General features: G+C 43.9%; 1 protein-coding gene across 15 annotated transcripts in view; it reads left to right on the forward strand.

Annotated features, from left to right (window-relative positions):
* Positions 1–19,723, forward strand: part of MAP4 (microtubule associated protein 4) — a 168,400-nt gene that overhangs the window by 103,079 nt on the left and 45,598 nt on the right. For 11 of the 15 annotated variants that reach the window (XM_037384241.1, XM_037384242.1, XM_037384233.1 and 8 more), the window contains 8 exons: positions 2,751–2,861; positions 3,459–3,587; positions 5,165–5,230; positions 6,537–6,677; positions 8,457–9,614; positions 10,714–10,857; positions 11,675–11,845; positions 12,989–17,347. In XM_037384241.1, coding sequence (XP_037240138.1) covers positions 2,751–2,861; positions 3,459–3,587; positions 5,165–5,230; positions 6,537–6,677; positions 8,457–9,614; positions 10,714–10,857; positions 11,675–11,845; positions 12,989–17,347 — 6,279 coding nt within the window. The remainder of the gene's footprint in view (positions 1–2,750; positions 2,862–3,458; positions 3,588–5,164; positions 5,231–6,536; positions 6,678–8,456; positions 9,615–10,713; positions 10,858–11,674; positions 11,846–12,988; positions 17,348–19,723) is intronic. The other 4 variants (XM_037384238.1, XM_037384240.1, XM_037384234.1 and 1 more) reach the window with 4 other exon arrangements.

Genomic DNA, 19,723 nt, shown 5'->3' on the forward strand with positions numbered 1-19,723 from the left:
GAAAAATATGAACAGCAGACTTGGAAAAGTCTATGGGTTTTTTAAATATTTTTATACACATGCTTTGGGAAACAGTACGATGATTTCCCTCCCAAGGAGAGAATTCGCTGGTCAGTGGTGTAACCGGTCTCCTGACCAGCATTGCTGTAATTCCTTGTTCCTAGGTGAGAAACATGGGAAATGCCAGCTCTGCCACTTCTGTGGGCAGCTGAAAGAGTGTTTGAGTCTGCTCTGGGCTTTGCTGTTGTATGTTACAAACACTGTGTTGGGATCTGGCAGCGGCACCCAACCCTATTAAAGTAACAGTTGTGAGCAAAACTGTACATATCTATTTTACACACTGTCTGTAATGAAGGGCTTGTTTTTAAAATGTTACTGTAATGTAGAATGAATAAAACTCAAAGATGATCTAATTGCTTGCGAGCTTTGAAGGTGCTGCAAAGCCCTTAATCACAAGTGTGTCATGATTTATTACTGTAACTACAGGTAAATATCTAAGCATGAAGAGCTCCTATTTAAGCGATCTGCAGTAATATGCTTCTCTTAGCCCCCCATCATTGGCAAATCGGAACTACGTCTCTGAACAGCGAAGGATACTAGTGTCGGTGGAAGCGAGTTAAAAAGAAACTTCCGTAAATGTTTTATTGATCTTGCCTCCAGCTGTCTAGAAGCAGTGCTTCCAGATTCTTAACAAATGTCTGGCTTCATAATATTCTAAACAACCTGCACATTTTCAGCAAGTAGAGAATTACTATAAGGGATCACTTCAGGCAAGAACTGGTACTTCCCTGAACTGGCTGTATCCCATCCATACCGTTCATCCTTACCCACCTGCCTTTCCATTTCAGCTGCAGTGTGTTTTGCTAGAAGCATCACTTTGTCAGCAGCAGAGGAGCATCGCTACCAGTCACAAAACCCTAAACCCTGAGTAGGGCACAGGCCCACTTCAAGTCTGTGGAGGGTCTTTGGAGATGGGAAACAAAAGTTCAGCCATAACTCCTTCCACTTCTCCCCATTCTCCCTCTGCAGCAGAGATGGGCTTTAATCTGGGTCGCACATTTTTGCCACATCATCTAACGGCTGGACAAAGAGGGTAGATCATCAGCATCTCTTTTAGTTTTTAAATTGGTTTCAGTCATGATGCTTTTTTGTGGGTTTGGGGGGTTTTTGGTGGGTTTTTTGGTTGGTTTTGTTTTTTGTTTTTTGTTTTTTTTAATTGGAATAAAGGCAGTTTAAGCTTGGTAATATGGTTTTAAACAGCTTGAAATTAAAATTTCCTACAATTTACTCTGAAGCAAGACATTTTCTTGGCATCTTAAATAGTCTGATGGATTTATAGAAGAGTTCATGCAGCTCACCTGATCTTGACATCTTGGAGCACTGTGGGTATGTGAACATTTGAAGTTTGGCCGTCATCCCCACAGATAGCATGCCTGACATAAAAATGAATAGCAGCCTTCAACTGTTTTAGCAACTTTATTTTTAAAATAAAAATTAAAGTTTTAACAACTTTAATTGTGCTTAACCGGAAGAGTTAAGTGCAGTGTCTGAAAATTGGTGTGTGGCAGCCATTTCAGGAACAGAAAGTTCCTCACCTCCTGGGTAATGCCACGTGTGAGAGAGTCATGAGAAATGTCACTCGTCTGCAAGAGGCCGCTTCAGTCGAAACCTCTTGTTGCTTGGCTGTGCCTGTCTGGAGGGAAATGCGATGGATATCTGGCATAAGCCAGCAAGATGTGTTGGGAATTATTGATCATAAAACACATCCAAAGGTTTGTACACTACAGGATAACTTGAGAGAGGAATGGGATGTTACATTTCCTTTCCCTTGCAGTGTTTTGCCCTTGATGGCTATGGTACAGTGACTAACTCATGGGAGGGTCATCTTCTCTTTGTTTTATTCTGTCAGTGAGGTCACCTATCTGCTCTCTGACTTGCATTTCAGCAAGTAATCCACCTTAAAAAAGCCAGCACGGGACTTCTCTCGTCCCATCTGGTTTGAATGCCCATGGTGATTACTTGAGGGGAAAGGAGATGTGTGCACACAAAAAATAAAACTTGCAGAAAAGGAATTTTCTCTTGGTGCATCCTCAGCTGCTGGATACTATCTTTTGCAGATGGTATTGATATATCCACTTAAAACATGGTCCAAAAGCAAAGCAAAGCTAATGCACCTTAGACAAACCGAAGCTGACACCAGACAACATGCAAACATGGACGGAAGATCCTGAGAGCCCCACCAGTGCGTCTGGTCTGGAACTAAGGGCGAAGGCTGCTCACCTGCCCGGGACACGGGGAAATGTGTTATTTTGCTCTCTGGCTCGTCACTTGGTTAAAACACTGGCCCATCAGTCAGTTTATACTGCTATATTGTTCTGGGGAGGAGAGCATGCAGCTTACAGAGGCCTTCCTGGGTCTGCTCAGGAGCTCAGCCATTGTTCCTGGCTCCAGGTAGTTGTGTGTCCCCCAGGTCAGGAGCAGATGCTTCCTCCTTGAGAGGAGGAGACAGGTTCTCCATGCAAAGGTCATAATCTAAACTTTAGTCAGTTTTCCCTAGGAAGCAGTTTTACTGTTGAGCATAAATTCTGATTATTCTGAGGTGTTTGCCCCTGGTAAATAATGCTGCAGCTTTTCCTCCAAAGTCCGGTGGTGGGATCCGGTGCAGCTTCTTCTTGTTTTTTTAAATCATCTCACTGCACCGTTTCTTCCTCCTGTGTGGTGACGCTGGCCTCGTTTTTGTCTCCTGCCAGACCCCTTCAGCACGCACAGAGGGGAGAATCTGCCTGACTTACTGTTCCCTACTGACATGAAGAATGTGCCACTGTTTACAGACCATGTTGATGCTTCCAGAGACATCCATGGTGAGTTCCTCCTCGGCATTTGTCCCTGATAGTCAGTGTTTGCTGTGTTCTCTGTTGACTTTCATGTGCTGGAAATTATTAAACTGATAAGTTCACAGATTATATAATTAATTTTTTTTTTTCTTTTTGTGCCTAAAGCCATTCCAATAGCTACTTCCAGGAAGGTTCTTTGAAGTGAAGGCAGAAGGAAATAGGACAACTAGACAAGTTGAGTTAAAGCAGGCATGACTGATGGCTCTTGTCTTCATGGGTAGAACCTGAATAGACATGAACTTTGTTCATAAAGTGGTCCTCAGTTTTTGGACTATTGGAGTTTAAGTGGTTATTTAACAAAAGAATTCACGGGAGCAGAAGCAGAAAGCAAAAGGGAAATAATTTGCCAGTGTTTAATGTCTTATACCTTGTTGAAAAGTATATGTACACAGATAATTTACAGTGCAGTTTGTAAAGAAAAGCTGAGAGGGTTGCTTACAGACTTTATCTAAACTGCTTGTGTGCAGAACAGAAGTTTATTTTCCAAGTGTATAGATGTCAAAATTTAGAGGGGAGTCATTAGGGCTAGTGTGGTGATTAATGAATGGCCTTCTATTTCATTAGCACCACATGGATCTGTGCTGGTACCTGAACAACCTTTCTTGGGGCCCCTGTATTCTCCTGCAGAGGCTCTAGATCCATCAGCCTTCATGGGCCTGGATTCAACTGCAGATTTTCTGCAAGCTGAAGAAGGTAAGAAACAGATGTTTCGCTGTTACTGTCTGCCTTGGTAGCTGGAAAATCTCAGTTTACTAATCCTAAAGAATCTTTACGTTGATACATAAAATGAGTCAAGATTAGAAGGTATCCTATTCACAGTGATGATTGGTGGTTCATTGTGAATGTTCTGAAGATGTCAGGAGATCATGGAATGGTTGAGGTTGGAAGGAGACAGAGGTCATCTTCCAGATGTTACGGTTAGATGAGTGGGTGGTGAGGTGCGCTGAGAACTGGCTGAATGGCAGAGCTCAGAGAGCTGTGATCGGCGGTGCAGGGCCTAGCTGGAGGCCTGGGGCTCCCCAGGGTCACTGCTGGGTCTGGTCTTGTTCAGCTTATTCATCGGTGACCTGGATGAGGGGACAGTGTGCCCTCCGCAAGTTTGCTGATGGTACAGAACAGGGAGGAGTGGCTGGTACCCCTACCCCAGAGGCTGCGCTGCCGTTCAGCCAGACCTGGGTAGGCTGGAGCTGGGCAGAGGGGATCTCATGGAGTCCAACCAAGGCCAGTGTAAGGTCCTGCTCCTGGGGAGGGACAGCCCCAGGCACCAGCACGGGCTGGGGGCGACTGCTGGGGGGCAGCTCTGTGGAGAAGGGCCTGTGGGGGTGCTGGTGGGCAGCAAGTCGCCCATGAGCCTACAGTGTGCTCTCGTGGCCAAGGGGCCAGCAGGACCCTGGGGTGTGTGAGGAGGAGTGTGACCAGCAGATCAAGGAAAGTTATCCTCCCTCTCTGCTCTGCCCTGGTGAGGCCATGTCTGCAGCGCTGTGTCCAGTGCTGGGCTCCCCAGTTCCAGAAAGACAGGGAGCTACTGGAGAGGGGCCAGCAGAGGGCTACAAAGATGATGGGGGCAGGAGAATCTGCCCTATGAGGTGGACCTGTTCACCCTGGAGAAGAGAAGGCTGAGGGGACCTTATCAGTGTCTACAAATACCTTAAGGGTGAGTGCCAGGAGGACGGGGCCAGGCTCCTGCCAGGGGTGCCCAGCGGCAGGACAAGGGGCAGCGGGCACAGGCTGCACCACAGGCAGCTCCTGCGGAACCTGGGGACAAACTTCTTTCCCCGGAGGGTGCCGGGCGCTGGCACAGGCTGCCCGGAGAGGCTGTGGGGTCTCCTTCTCTGGAGCCATCCCAACCCGCCGGGACGCGGCTCTGTGCAGCCTGCCCTGGGAGAGCTGCTTCAGCAGGGGGGTGGGCTGGGGGGGCTCCAGGGGGCCCTTCCAGCCCCGGCCAGGCTGCGATTCTGCAATCTTGTGATCTTGCCTACCCCCTGCTCAGGCAGGGCCACCTAGAGCCAGCTGCCCAGAAAAACTGAGGGAAGAACCTGCTCGCTTGGGCCCTGGGGTCAGTGCTGGTTATGGCTTTTCTCTGATGCAAGCTTTCACTAGCTGTAATCACGGAAGAATGTGATGCTCTGGTACCGTTCTTAAAGGGAACTGAAATGTTTCCTGAGAATGAGCTCGTAAAACAGCAGAGTCAATATCTTCAACTGAAAAAACAGAGCTGTGTTGGTGTCAGTGGCAGGACTAAATGTGTTTGTTTTCCATGATGCCTGAAGAACATTGGATGGGAGCTCAGCATGATGTGAAGGGACCAGATGCCTCTTTCTTTGTTGAGCCACCAGGTAAAAATATTTTTCACTTGATCTGCAGGAATTGTCTATAGAAAGTTTTGCACAGCAGAAGCAGAGCATTGTCTGCCTTTTCCAAGAAACACAAGGCTGTAATGAAGTGGGACCTGACCAAGAAAAACACTTGTTTCTGATTCTCAAATCAGTTTAATACAGAAGTATGTGTTTTAGAGAGATGCTACTTAACGCACGTTTTCTGGTTTAGTGCTGTTAAGGGGTGGGGAGAACCCTGCAATTTATAGACTGTTTTATTTAGGGTAACAAATTTAATATATGCAGTTCCAAGACCAAGCGTCAGTAGATATCAGCGGCATGCCCTTTTTGGGGCATATCGTGTAGCAAGGCTTTAATTGACTGAAAGCATGCCCTTTTCATGGGTTTTGGGGATTGAATTAAGTTAGCAGATGTAGATGTGTGAAAAAAAATAAATAAAGTAAGTTCAGCAGCAAGCTGTGTGGATTCCAGACTGTGTCTCCATTCTGTGCATCTCCGTTATAGTGAAGATACCTTCATTTCCAGTTGGGATGTGTGTTCAAGTATTACTTGACACTAAAATAATAAATAGGATGAATAAAATTTACTCTTGAAAAGAAGCTTTGAAACTTTACTGCTGTCAAGGATTCTAATTTTTGTACACATCCAAAGTCAAATTTGTCGACTTGAGTGACAAGTCAGAGCACTCGAGTTCACTGCTTTTAAGGGTCAGTGCAGCTGAGGGCACCAACAAACATAATTTTGGCTCATGTGTAATGAACAGAATTGTAAACTAAATTCTAATTGCAAACCTGTGTATTTCTGTCCAATTACCTTTAGATTCTGGTTACAGTTAAATCTTTGAAGCTCCATTGGAACATGATTCCGTGGTGGCTGCATGTATATTACTATATTTGATCCTTAATGGGATCTTCATTGTTGATTTTGGTGAACAAGCTAAGAAGAGAGCAGTTTAACATTGCTTCTGGGTAGAAAGTGGTTCTGGAGCTGGTGGCCCTGCTGGGGCTCAGGGTAGAGCTGGAGTGCTTTGTAACTGAATGTTCCTCAGCTTCTCTCAAGACACAAGTGTTTTCCTAGGTACTGCGCGAATTAATTTTCTGAAAAGTGGTGATAAAAACTGATTCTGTTTTTGTCCGACCCAACTGGGATGCTGAAGTGGGGGAGCTTACTCATCAAGGCTGCTGCTGCACAGAGCACAGACCAGGCAGTGCCTTGAGAGGGTGATTCACATCCTGGCAGCTCCAGAAGAGAAGGCTGTTTGCTAAGATCTTTGAGTACTAAATGAAACTTAATTTTGTATGCCCAGTGTCCTCCACCATGACAGAAGCAATAAAGGTGAATTTGCCGGAAAGCCCCATGGCAGCGGCTCCTGGTTTCGTTCCTACTGCAGTAGCAGCACCCTCAGGAGAGGCTGATGCTGCTGGTGGACCAAAAGGTGTGGCATCAGGTAAAGTTGCTCCAGTCTAAAGACTGGTGCTGGGTTCAAGCCCCTCATGAGCCACCATATAATGGTGGAAAGACATGGGATTGCCTCTTCTGAAGGAAGCACAGCAAGGTGTTAACAAATCCCGTTGTGGCTAAAGGCTTACGATACCTGAATTGTGTTGGTGAAAAATAGCAAGTCTGTGTGACTTTTCAGCTCTTGTCACAGCCTAGTAACTGATTTAATGATTCTTTAATTTCTCAAAATTTTAGCTCCAGAAAATTAAGGTGTGTCAAGAACATGGTTGTACCGTGAGTCTGATACTGTATATAAATACCTTAAAAACTCTGTTTTAAAGAATCTTTAAAACAGACAGTTTTTAAGATGTTTATGGATACCATCAGACTCTTTGTACATTTTTGTACCAGTCTTTTATCCGGTTTCTTTGTGTTAATTCCAGTACATGCCATGATTCACCAGGGAGCATCCATACCACTTATAATATATATCTATTTACTGTCTTACTTTTCTGTAAAATCACAATCTTTAAATTGTGTTTTGGAGACGATCATGATAATTACTTTTAAAAAAAAAGGCAAAACCAAATGAGGGGTAGTGCATAATGGATCTTTTTGGTTTGGTTCACTGGAATATTGGTTTTATCTAAATGGATCCTGAAGTGCTCTTTTAGAAGGGAATTTTCCCATTTTTCTGATTTCTTTCCTTTTTCAGTTTAGGTATCTAATTTAAGATTTAATATATTTTCCATTGTTTGGGGAGGATATTTTTAGATGTAACTCAAACAATCAGTGGACATTTTTGGTTTTTTTAGCATCTACTCAGCAACATGTCTGAGATGTTCAGGTCACTGTGCTGCATTACACAGAGCATGGGTAGTGCTTGGGGCTCTTGAAATTAATAGCTGCAGAAGAGAATTCTAGTGCTTCCAGCTTTTGATAATTTGTAAAAAATTGCCTCTAGACAGCTGAAATATTAAACTAAAACTGACTGAAAAAACTCCTTTAAGGGCATTTTATGAAAACGCTAACAAATGCAGTGGTTTGATTGTACTGTGAGCTAACAAATGTTATTTTAAAACCACAGTTCAGTGTTTAGTAGATATGTAAAAAATGAACGAGGCCAACTTGGGCACGAAAGAATAAAGGGCAGCTGGTGATTCACTGGATGGCAGTCTTTTGTGTCAAGAGTGCCGGTGCTCCTGCTCTGGTTGCACCATCATACCACCCATGAACAGCATAAACAGTATTTAAAATGAAGTATGTATGGCTCTGGAATGTTTCAGGAATGTTTCACGTGCTGTTGGAAAACACAGCTGGGCTTACAAAGGTGACACCAAAAGTCTTTGTGTCCTGCTATATAGGAAAACCCCCTTCTTATGATTCCTATATAGATTCTGTTGGACTGCGTTGCTCCTCACAGTGGATCCAGCAGCTCTGGTCTCTTGCCAGCTGTGTAGCATCACGTAGTTTTTAAAGCAAAACAATGCATCTTTTGGCTGATGTGTGTTAGGAGCAGGCAGATGTCTGACACTGTAGTCAAAGATACAAAACAAGGCACGCAAAGCTGTAGTAGGAAAAGCACTTGGGTGCTTGAGGAGTGTTATAAAGACTAGTTAGTACAACTTGAGTGCACTGGCATAAGGTGGGGAATAGGTGATGCTGAAAGACAAGAAGATAAGACAGGGAGTGAAAGCCCCATTTTATCTAGCCGTAAAACTGCACTGTTGGGTGTTTACATTCTGTATTTTTTCGTTGATTCCTGTGATCTGTGTTTCTGTAACAGATTCAGCGTGTGTTCCTGCCTCGGATGTCATGTCTGTTTCTGCAGAAAAAGCTGGGTCCATCCTTGCAGAAGACACCAAGCCGCCTGGAGCTCTGGATGCTGGATTTGCACCTCCAGCCGAAGCCAGCCCTCTTCTGGATGTTGCGTTTGCTTCTGCACCAGAAGCCAAACCTCCTAATGCTGTCAATGATGCATCCGTCCCAGCGGCAGATACTGGCTTCACCCCAGCAGCAGGTGCCATGTCCCATTATACTATGGATTTGGAGTTTGCCCCAGCAGAAGATGCAGGGTTTGCCCCAGCAGCAGATGTGGAATCTCACCATGCGATGGATTTCTCATTTGCCCCAGCAGCAGATACTGAATCTCCTCATGCTATGGATTCTGAGTTTGCCCCAGCAGCAGATACTAAATCTCCTCATGCTATGGATTCTGAGTTTGCCCCAGCAGCAGATACTAAATCTCCTCATGCTATGGATTCTGAGTTTGCCCCAGCAGCAGATACTAAATCTCCTCATGCTATGGATTCTGAGTTTGCCCCAGCAACAGATACTAAATCTCCTCATGCTATGGATTCTGAGTTTGCCCCAGCAACAGATACTAAATCTCCTCATGCTATGGATTCTGAGTTTGCCCCAGCAACAGATACTAAATCTCCTCATGCTATGGATTCTGAGTTTGCCCCAGCAACAGATACTAAATCTCCTCATGCTATGGATTCTGAGTTTGCCCCAGCAACAGATACTAAATCTCCTCATGCTATGGATTCTGAGTTTGCCCCAGCAACAGATACTAAATCTCCTCATGCTATGGATTCTGAGTTTGCCCCAGCAACAGATACTAAATCTCCTCATGCTATGGATTCTGAGTTTGCCCCAGCAACAGATACTAAATCTCCTCATGCTATGGATTCTGAGTTTGCCCCAGCAACAGATGCAGAGTTTGCCCCAGCAGCAGAAGTCAACCACCATCATGCTATGGATTCTGGGTTTGCTGCTGTAGCAGAAGCCAAGCCTCCTTCCACCATAGATTCCAGGTTTGCCTCTGCAGAAGCTAAGTCTGTCCCTGCAGCTGACACCAAGAGTGTTGCATCTGAAGAGCTGATGACGTCTAAGTCTTCTCTTGAGCAAGACAAGTCACCCTTCGACAAGCCTCTTGCAGGTGAGTATGTATGCCTGAAAGCTTTGTTCGGGCTTGAAGTAGGAAGGCAAGTGGTGGGAGAAGGCCACTGTAAGTTGGCGTAGCGCTAGCAGCAACACTGCCAGTAGCGCGTAGTGATGGCTACACAGATGCACAATTGTTGTAAGACTGTCAACTAAAAAGCATATTTTTTAGTAGTTAAGATTATGATATGCCTTGCACAAAACATCTTAAGTAGAGCTCAGTTCTGCTGTCAAGATACAGAGGAATTGCTTCATGAGGATTTTTCACTTGTAAAACATAAAACTAGAATATCTTAATGATGATTTTTTTTACTTGACATTCTTAGCAGTGATTATGTTTTTACAACAGCTATAGAGACATTTTAGTTCATCCTATTAGTACTTATTTTTGTACTGCTATCATCCTCTGTATGTGTTCAGTTTATACTGAAATCTCCAACAGATCCTGTAGAACAGTGTTTTCAAACAAAGTTTCTTATCTTGAAAATGGTTTCTGAATAGACTGATAGGCTTTGTTGATAATTTTGTGACATTTCCTTGGAACGACTACAGGTGTTGAAGTGGTGAGGTGGGCGATTTCATTTTTCCATGTGGTGGACAGAAGATTTGCTGTGCTGTGTAGATTTCTCAAAGGACACTCTCCTTTCAAAGAGAAAATTGCTGTCAAATTATAGCAAATAGTTCTGGGCAGAGGCGGTATGTGTGGATTGATTGCAGGAAGAGTTGGAGCGAGATATTTTCTTTCTTACCTTCTAAAACTCTTTAGTTTAATGATAAGAGTAAATTTCAGAAGTGAGAAGTTTTAACAAAAACCCCCTCTATTAGAATGTAGTAACTGAGAGGCACAGGTGGATGAACGAAAGAGTGAACGCCAGGCAATAGAGGAAAGATGTGCTTTAGCAGAATACTTAGGCTTTCAGGAGGGGAAAGCTGGTAGAAAGTGATCTGAAAAACAGATTACCACTGTTTTGAAAGTGAGGAAAACTTTTAGTTTCTTGTGGAAGATAATAATTAGGTGAGGAATTGGTTTTTACCTTGATTAATGTAAACTAAGTTAAAAACAATACGCATTTTTATTCTTTACCTTCCATTTGCAGAAGCAACTGCAAATGTAGAACAAGAATCAAAAGTCCCAGAAGCTTGCGTTGGTCTTCTAGAAAAAGCTGAAGACAGCAGACCACCTCCCAGCCACCATGAAGAGCATCTTCCAGAACAGACAAACCATATTTCAGAGCCTGCAGGTGAGGAATGCCAACCACAATACAAAACTGGAGCCAGCACTTTGCTATCAGCTAATTCTCCCCCACCACCTAAGTTCTTTCTCACTGCCACTGTTCTCCAGTCCTTAGCAATGAAAAAGCAACAAAGGTTTAATTTCAAGAAGGTTATTAGTGCATGCTAACATGGGCACTGTTATAAATAGATGTAAATAGATATAAATAGATAACATTTGAAATTGCTATTCTTTAACTTGTCTTTTTCTTCCTCATTGTACCAATGTCTGTCATAATTTTTATTCCTATTTAAAATTGAAATAACATTAATTACATGTAGGACTGTTCTTTAACATAATTATGTCTTACAAATTAAAACTTACAGAATTATGTGTAGGATTTTTGTAGTATCTGCTTGAATGTATTCAAAGGTATATATGAATACTAGATGATTAGCATTAGACAGGGACTCCAGACTGATAATGGAGTATATTCTGGATTTGTATTCCAAGGGGAAGCTAGTATAGTCTGAATTTGGTTAATTACAAAGATGAAGATAAAAAAAACCCAAACCAAACCCCAAACCTTCATCCTGTGCTTAAGCCCCAGGAAAGTCTTTGCTTCATGTTCTACCTCCACCTTGGCATGTCTGCCAAAATATAAAATTGCTGCTTAAAATGGGATTGTGAGGAGATAACACGTAGTAGACTGCCATATCTTATAGACTTCATTCCTATTAAAAATAAAATAAGACCTATACCCTTTCCAGTGGCTTGCTTTTAAACTGCAGGTTGCTTGCATTCGTAAGAACTGAAGCATTCTGTTCGTCTTTTTCATATTTCAGTTCCAGTAGAAGCAAAAGAAGCTGTTTCACTAGAAAATAAAGACCTCCTTCCGGAAAAATCTGTTACTGCTGTGGATGTGACCGTTACAGAGAAACAAAAGGAGGCGGCTGAACACAACCATGTCCAACATGCAGAACCTCAGCAAGAAAAAGCCCTGCAGGAGCCCACAGGTAGAATATAAATAATAATTCAGTTTTAGAATGGAAATATCCTTTGTGAACTATTCACCTTTTCCTACTGACTGCATTGCCACTTGAGCAAGCAGAAATCTTTTTTGCACTAAGCAGCTGTGTGGTTCTTTGCATTCATTGGTGATTCTGTTTGCACTTTGCCTCTTATCTCTGCCCTCTTAAATACTCTTTTCCCCTCACCAAACTAAGAGCCTAAATATGTGTGCTACTAGTACTTTATCACTGGGACTAGCTTATTTCTTTTCTGCTGTAGGTTTTGAAAGCTCACCATCTTTTTGCTGTTACTGCTAGCTTTTTATTTTGGGTTTAAAAAGGACCATTAATTCTTATTACAATACTCCTAGTGAAGACCTCCTTCTAAATTGAGTTTTGTAATTACCAAAGGAAAACGTAATTTTTTTCCTGCTCCACTAACACAGCCTCTCTGATGAGCTGTGATTGCTTACACTTGTGACTGGAGGCTGATTTGTGGGCCAGGGCTAACTGACAAATGACTGATGCTCTCTCTGAAATCAGTGGCTTGTAGCTAAGGAAACCTAGCACTGCTGATAACCGAGTACAGCAACTGACTTTGGTACAGAGGTTCTGCCTTCCACTGCTTCACCGTGGGTGCTGTGGGAAACTTGGCTCTTTTGCTCCCTCTTCCCCATTATGCCCCTTTTCTCTTCCCCGGTCTCATCTTTCCGCTAAACTTCTATTTTCACATTTTGGAAGGATGCCAGCTAGAGATATAAAAAGCCTGTCTGTTATCTTGTCTTGCTAAGACAAAATGGATCCTTAATGCATTTTTAAAAAGCTATAGCATGTCCTTACAAGAACTGTTGGTTTTTTGGTGGGGTAGGAGCATGTATCAGGAATTACTATATTTTTAAATAGCATTGACCTATTTATCAGTAGTAGTTGAAATAGGTGGTGCGGATAAATGTCTATCCCAGCCTTACCGAGGTGGTTTTAGAATTAGTGTGGTATCAGTGCTGGGAAATTCTGTCTATATGAATGTATGGAATGTTTTAGATGTCTAAAATCACATATATATAGTGTGTGTATATAGATATACTTTTTTTTTTTTTTGTATGAAGCAAATAGTTGCTTTGATGTTTGAGCAGGCTTCCTGTATTCCAGGTCTACCTACTGCACAAATAAGGCAAGCTAACAAATCAAGTGAACGCAGGTTTGGCAGAGCAAAACCTGCACCAGTGCCCATTACAGATGTACCAGAGGAACGTCTAATAGGTATCCCACAACAGAAGAGTACTGACCCAAAAGTAGACCCCTGTTCTGTAGTGGAACTCAGATGTGTTGCTGGAACATCCCCTCGCAGTAGGTTTTCACATAAGAAGGCGACTGAGCAGCCATCTGGTGTGCTGTCGGAGTCTGTGGAGAGCTGCGGAGATCTGCCAAGGGAGAGCTGGGATTTGGAAGGTTCTCTGGCCATTGTGAAGAAAAAGAAAAAGAAACCAAAACAAAAGAGAAACCAGCTGCCAAGAACAATGGAGTTCTGGGATGAAAATGTAACAGTCTCAAAAGCTCCTAGAAACTCTCCGTTTGCTGCTGAATTGCGAAAACCAGATGCGTGTCCTGTAATGCCTGCTGAAACTCACAGAGAGCAGTCAGTTGCCTCAGGAAGCAGAGCTTCAGGTATGCCAAAGGACGCTAAAATAACAACTGGAAGTCCTATCCTGGGTGAACAAAATGCCTTCTCAGTGCCAGCACCAGGACAGCAGGCCCCAAAGCCCAGTGCACCGTTAGAATCTGTGTTGGATGCAAAAAATGGGGTTGTCATGAAAACAGAAGAAACGAGAGATGGTAGTTTGATGCTGCAATCTAAAGGCAAAAGAAAAGAAGTTCCCGTGGAGCAGGTAGGCAAGACTAAGGTGGGGGAATCTGTTACAGCAAAGGGGCCAATCAAGCCTATGGAGAAAGATTTTCTTGATAAAAATGAGAAGAGGGAGTATAAGGAGTCAAAAAGTGCTGACCTGATGGCACCTCTTTCAGAAGCGATCCATCTAAGCAAAGTGGAAGCTGCTTTACAGACCAAACCTTCAGAATTGCTCCTTTCTGATAAAGATAATGAGGCTAAATGCATATCTCCCAGGCGTGAGGCATTCAGTGACACTGTCCATCCTGAGCTTCAGACTTCCAGTGGATCACTGGAAGCAGCAGCAAAGGAAGGAGGTAGTTGTGAAAAAAGCAAAGGGGATGAAAATGAAGCCTGCAAACAGCCTGCTGTTCTAGAGGCTGCAGCGCGGTTGGACAAGCTTCCTAACGAGCCAGAGGCAGCCGATGAAGCTAAAACCATGTCCTTGGATAAGTGCATGGCCATTGACTTTAGTACTTCAGGGGGGGTATTGAAGACCCCAACAGATACTACTAAAACGCCTGTTACACCATTAGTTGTACCAAAACCCAAGGAAGTTACTGCTTTGCAAAACAGAAAGGCTGATGGTTTTTCAGAGCAGCCATTTCTTCTGTCGGATAAATCTGATGCAACCAAACTTCCCACCTCCGCTGAAGCAGTGGGCAGAATGACGGTAGCAGATTCCCCTGATAAAAACAAAGGGAAAGGATTTATTGCGTTAGAGCAGCAGACTGGAAAAGATCCCAATATTGCATATGGGATGGACAGACCTAAAAAAAAGCGTGGTGAAGGGAAAGTAAAAAAAATAAAAAGCTTCTCAGAGCAGATTATGTTTTCGGAGGATCTAAGCGAACCTACTGGTGGAGTGAGGACAGATGAGGTGATAAAAGAAATAGCTTACCCGGATAAAGGCAGAGGTTTTGCTTCTAGAGGACATCCATCAGTAAGCATTACACATGCATATCCTGCAGACGAGCCAAAAAAGAGAAGTAGTGATGGAAGAAGTAAAAAAGGTGACAAAAGTTTTTTCCAGCAGCCTTTTCTTGACAATAAGATGGATCCAAGTAGTTTTCCTGAAATAATTGATAAAACTAAGGAAGTCAGTGATAAAGGCAGAGAGAGGGGCTGTATTACTGCTGAGTGTTTTAGGGAGAATACACCAGATATAACTAAAACACAAAGGCCAATTGAACTGGTAACAGAGGAGCCTAAAGAAAATACTGGGGAAAAGGAAATAGCTGATTTGGGTGCTTTAGACCAACCATTCCTGCAGGAGAGTAGGAGAGAGGCAGCAAAACATCTTGCTATGGCTGGCCCACTCAGCCAAACAAAAGAGGTTGATTTGGTTAATAAAGGCAGAGAGGCTGGAATTATCTCTGCAGGTGAATCAGTTGTGGTAAATTCTGATGCAACACTGGTGGCAGACAAACCTAGGAAGAGGTGTAGTGATGGGAAACAAAAAAGTCCTTTGGGGCCGGCAGCTGTCTTGGATGCTGAGGTGGAAACAAGCAATCTTCCGAGCAAAGATAAGGTGGCTGGAAGCACAAAAGACAGGACCTTTGGTAAAGATCCCGTGTCTGGTTTTGAAAAAGAGCTTTTGCTGGAGAATCAGGCAGGTATAACCAAAAAGGTGCTGGAAAAGCCTGAAATACAGTGTGGCAATAGAAGTTTCTCTAATCAGCCAATTCTTCCAGGTCGTGAGACAGTAGAGCCAGAAATAGTCAACACTAAAGAAACTTGGCCCAAGAGTAAAGGTAGGGAGCTAGGTACACCCGAGCCTCTCCCAGAGCACAGGAGAGACGCAGCCGTAGCACATAGCCCAACCAAGGAACCGGTGATGGAGAAGCCCAAGAAAAAAAGCAGAGATGTGAAAGGCAAAAAGGCTGAAAATAGTCTTGAGCATCCTGCTGCACTGGGTCCAGGTAACGCCCCTGCAGTAGGTGAACAGGTGGGAAATATTAATCAAATTCAGCCTTTTGATAAAGGCAAAGAGACTAGTTCCGGTACTTTAGCAAGTCTGCTAGATGACTTAACTGATACTACTAAAGTGCAAGCTCCTGCTAGTCCTCCAGAGCCAGAAAAATCACACGCAAGTAGTAAAGACAAATGCAAAAAGACGGAGGCTAACTTACAGCAGCCATTTCTTCTGGAGCATAAAGCAGGTGCGGAACTGTTTCCTCCTTGTAACGTGGAGGTAACTGACAAACCTGAGGCAGAAGCTCCTGCTCCGTGCAGGGAGGTGGGTAGACTCGCTATCCTAGAGCGTCCAGCAGCGGCAGCTCACGCTCAGGCTGCAGTAACTGATAGATCTAAAAAGAGGGGTTATGATGGAAGCAGTAAAAAGGCTAAAAATGCCCCTGAACAGCCTGTTTTTCCAGAGACAAAACCAAAGAGGACTGAAGTGCAGCCTCCCAGGGGATCTGAGATGGCATATGGAATGGAAGACATGGATTTTGTTGATGAAAACAGAAATATTAAAAACTTTCCTACTGGCCCTCAAATGCTTTGGAATAATAAAGGAAGCCACTTTGAACCCTTTGCTCAGACTGCAGTAACTGGCCCCAGTAACACCGGTGATGTTTCTCCTGGCTTCCCAAAGCAGGCAGATGAGGCTGCAAGAAGTGAGGGGCTTCCTCCTTCTGAAGCAGTAGCAGAGAAAAGCAGCAAAGAGCCCGGAGCTGGTGCTAAGAAGGAAATACAGACGCAGAAATCTTGTGAGCAACCGATCAATCTGGGGCACAAAGAGCCTGGAAAAGAGATTTCAAAGAAAGATGGTAAAACCAAAGGGACTGGTTCCCAGGATAGCAGTGAGGCAGGGAAACCACTTTCTTTGGATCATTCAGTTAAATGGGACATTAAATCAAAGAAGGACGAAGTTCACCTTTCTCCTGGGGCAAAGGTGGGTGATAAAGAAGTAAGAACCACTGATAAAAAGCACAACACTGACAACACTTCCTCAGACCTTCCTCAGAAGGTGGCAGATTCAAAAAACAGACCAGCTCCTGTAGATGCCAAAGGGACAGAGAAACCAGAAGCAACCATCTCTTTTGGAGAGAAGGCCACTGGGTGCATTTCCCCAGAACTTGCAGTGACACCAGAGAGCAACGCAGAAGCAACTGTGCCGCGGGCTGTGGCAGAAGCGTCGATGGAGAATAAAGCTGAAGGAGCTGAGCTGGATGGAGGCAAGAAGAATGAGCAGAGCTCGCTGAAGTGCTTGGGCAGTTTGGACAATAAAGCGACTGAAGCAGAGGCTGCAGGTTTAAACCTGACAGCTGCCCAGACAACCAAAATTGGTCCTGAAGGTGACCATAAAGGTCATCCTCAGCCTGCAGAAGAGGATGCTGCTTCCGCTGGGGAAGCTCACCTGAAGGATGCTGCGGCGTTGAAGACTGAAGTAGATAAACCTCAAGATGCAACTAAAGAAAAAGAAGAAGAATGTGAACAAAAAGCCGTGAAGGAGGCAAAGAAAGAGAGAGTTAAAGCAGCAGAACAGATAAAAGGCTACATGAGACCCACAAAGGCAAGAGGGGTGCCGACTCTGCCAGCCAGGTCTGCTGCTCCAGACACAGAGAAACAAAGGCAGCTGAAACCCACTGGTATGAGCCGGCAGAGGCAAGAAAAAGGTGTGTGTTTGCGGTTTGAGCTCGCAGCAGTAATCCAGACAGCTTGTGTGCAGGACCTTGCTGTTTGTCAGTGCATTGGCATGAATACATAATTGTTAATCCTATGTGGCACAAGCGAGTGTGGCATGACTGGTTTTTTGGCTGATCTTAAAAGGCTGCTAGTTCTGCTTGCCTGTCTCACAGTGCTAATTCCCAGAGTTTGAAGGATTGACAGCTTGGTCTAAGTTCCAGGTCCCTTGATTTTTTTCAATTATTATTTTTTAAGATTTAATTTGACATATACATCATAGAATATTTAAGTAAACTTGCACTTCTTGGTGTTCAGTTATATTAGCTTCTTGTCATCTGGGACTGAAAGTGACCTTCATCTGCAGTGCCACGGTGAATCATCGGGATCACTGAATAGCACTGCATGCCACTGGCGGGCAGGGAGCGGAGTGTTCCTGTGGTAGGAAATGTTCTGGATCGCTGTCGCGTTGCAGGGTTTGGTTTTAATCCTACCTCAGGCTAACTACAACCACCTACTTTTCCTCCTGCAGTTGGTTAATGACTGTACTTTAAGCTACCTTGAACTGCTAAGTCTACAGAATGTGCTTCCTTCTAGAATAATCACCTTTACTAAAGCAGAGTTGTAACAAAACAATAACGGGACTGACTCTGATTCTAAGATTCTCTCTGTAGTGAGGCAATGGATGGACTGGTAAGCGTTTTGGACTGTTTACCCTAGCTGTTGTCTGGGGAACAAGATCACTGTGCTCATAGGAAATGAGATGGATTAATGTAATAGAATTTAATGATGTTCATAGGAATTGTGAAATGGGGAATGTAGTATGGATAGAAATGAAACAAAAAAATATTCTTGTACTTCTGCTTGTTCTAAACCTTCCTCAGAAAGAACTGGCATCACCGCTGTGAATTCCAGTCTGCTGAGACGGGCTGAGGTAGTTTATCCCTGCCCTTAGGCGCTCTTAGTTTCTTGCCTTGTCATCAGGCATGAAACTTTGTTCCTGTTTCTGTGGAGTTCCTTGCTGCCAGTTTGCATGATGCAGCCACTAACTTAACAAACATAGAGCTCAAGTGCGCCTTAACATGCTGGTCAGGTTTTTGAGAGGTTTTGTAATTTTAATGAGTGTTGCATAACCTGAAGTAGTTCTATTTTAGTGAAAGCAGTGTTCTCTGCATGAACTTGTGCCTGCAGAAGTAATGTTCTTTGGTGCATGATGCTACAAAATAAAGGAAAAGCTAAAGGCAGCATCTTTTTAAAAAAAACATTTCTTTAAAGCTTTTCCATTGTCTACTAGAAGTCTATATTTTCCTTTGCTAACTGCTGTATTCAAGGGAGCGGAATTTTAGTAGCAAGAAAGAAAAGCTGCTCCAGAATGTTTTGCACAGGTAATGTGGGTACGGAGTTGAAGGATTCCTGGTTCAAGTAGCACTTCAGCCTGTGAGTAAGTTGGTACATACTTTGGCTCTGTAAGTTTGCGCAGGACTTTGATAATACTCGGTTGCTTTTCATCCTTCAGCACTTCATAGACTCAACAGTTTGGCTTTTTTAAGAGAAGCTCTGAATGACTGAGCTTGTTTTGGAAATGTCGGTTGACAGGTTCCTACGGCAGTTTAAATCCGAATGCTGTCGGGTGCAGGGTGCTGAGGCTGGCAGCAGCCCCAGCCCCTGGCATGGCTCTGGGCAGTCTCATGGTGACCGTGCAACAGCTGGGCTGAGTGACAAAGCATAAGTTGAAGTTGAGCTCTTAGCAGTGGAGGAGCAGATTTGCTTTGCCATCCAGAGACGTTACTGAGGTTGTCTCTCCTTCCATCCACCGCCCGGCTCATAGCAAAGCAGCTGTTCAGTGAGTTGTGAAACAACAGCAAAAGCCCGGGCTGAATCCCTGAGTTGGCCCAACTGGTGTGGAAGTGCCTTAGGCTGAATCTGAGGGTGAAAGAGTGAATTCATGCATCAGCTGAACACAAGTTAAAACCATAATCAATGAAGGGAAAGGTGTTGAGATTCAGGACCGTGAACATGAGTGTGCTTGTTTACTGGACGGAGAAGGAGCTACGGGGATCCAGGAGATCACTGTTATAGTCCAGTTTTTCACTAAGCTGTTGAGGCCATGGACTGTACGTACCCTTTACGTGCCTGTTCATCCTGCTGTTAAGATAACAATTGAAAATATAAAGGTTTTTTATTTTCACTGGTCCCCAAAATGTGGCCAGCGCTTCATCTGTATTTGTCAGGTGGCACTGGGAAGCTCATACTTTGCAACACCTAGCATCCGCCCATATAAGCTATTTTTCATTCACCTGGTGAGCAGTCAGGTCTACTATCAGAATAATGCATGTAGGTATTTTGGAGGATTGTCTGCTGAAGTTTGG

Source organism: Falco rusticolus, chromosome 4 (genome assembly GCF_015220075.1).
Source record: "Falco rusticolus isolate bFalRus1 chromosome 4, bFalRus1.pri, whole genome shotgun sequence".
Lineage (NCBI taxonomy): Eukaryota > Metazoa > Chordata > Aves > Falconiformes > Falconidae > Falco > Falco rusticolus.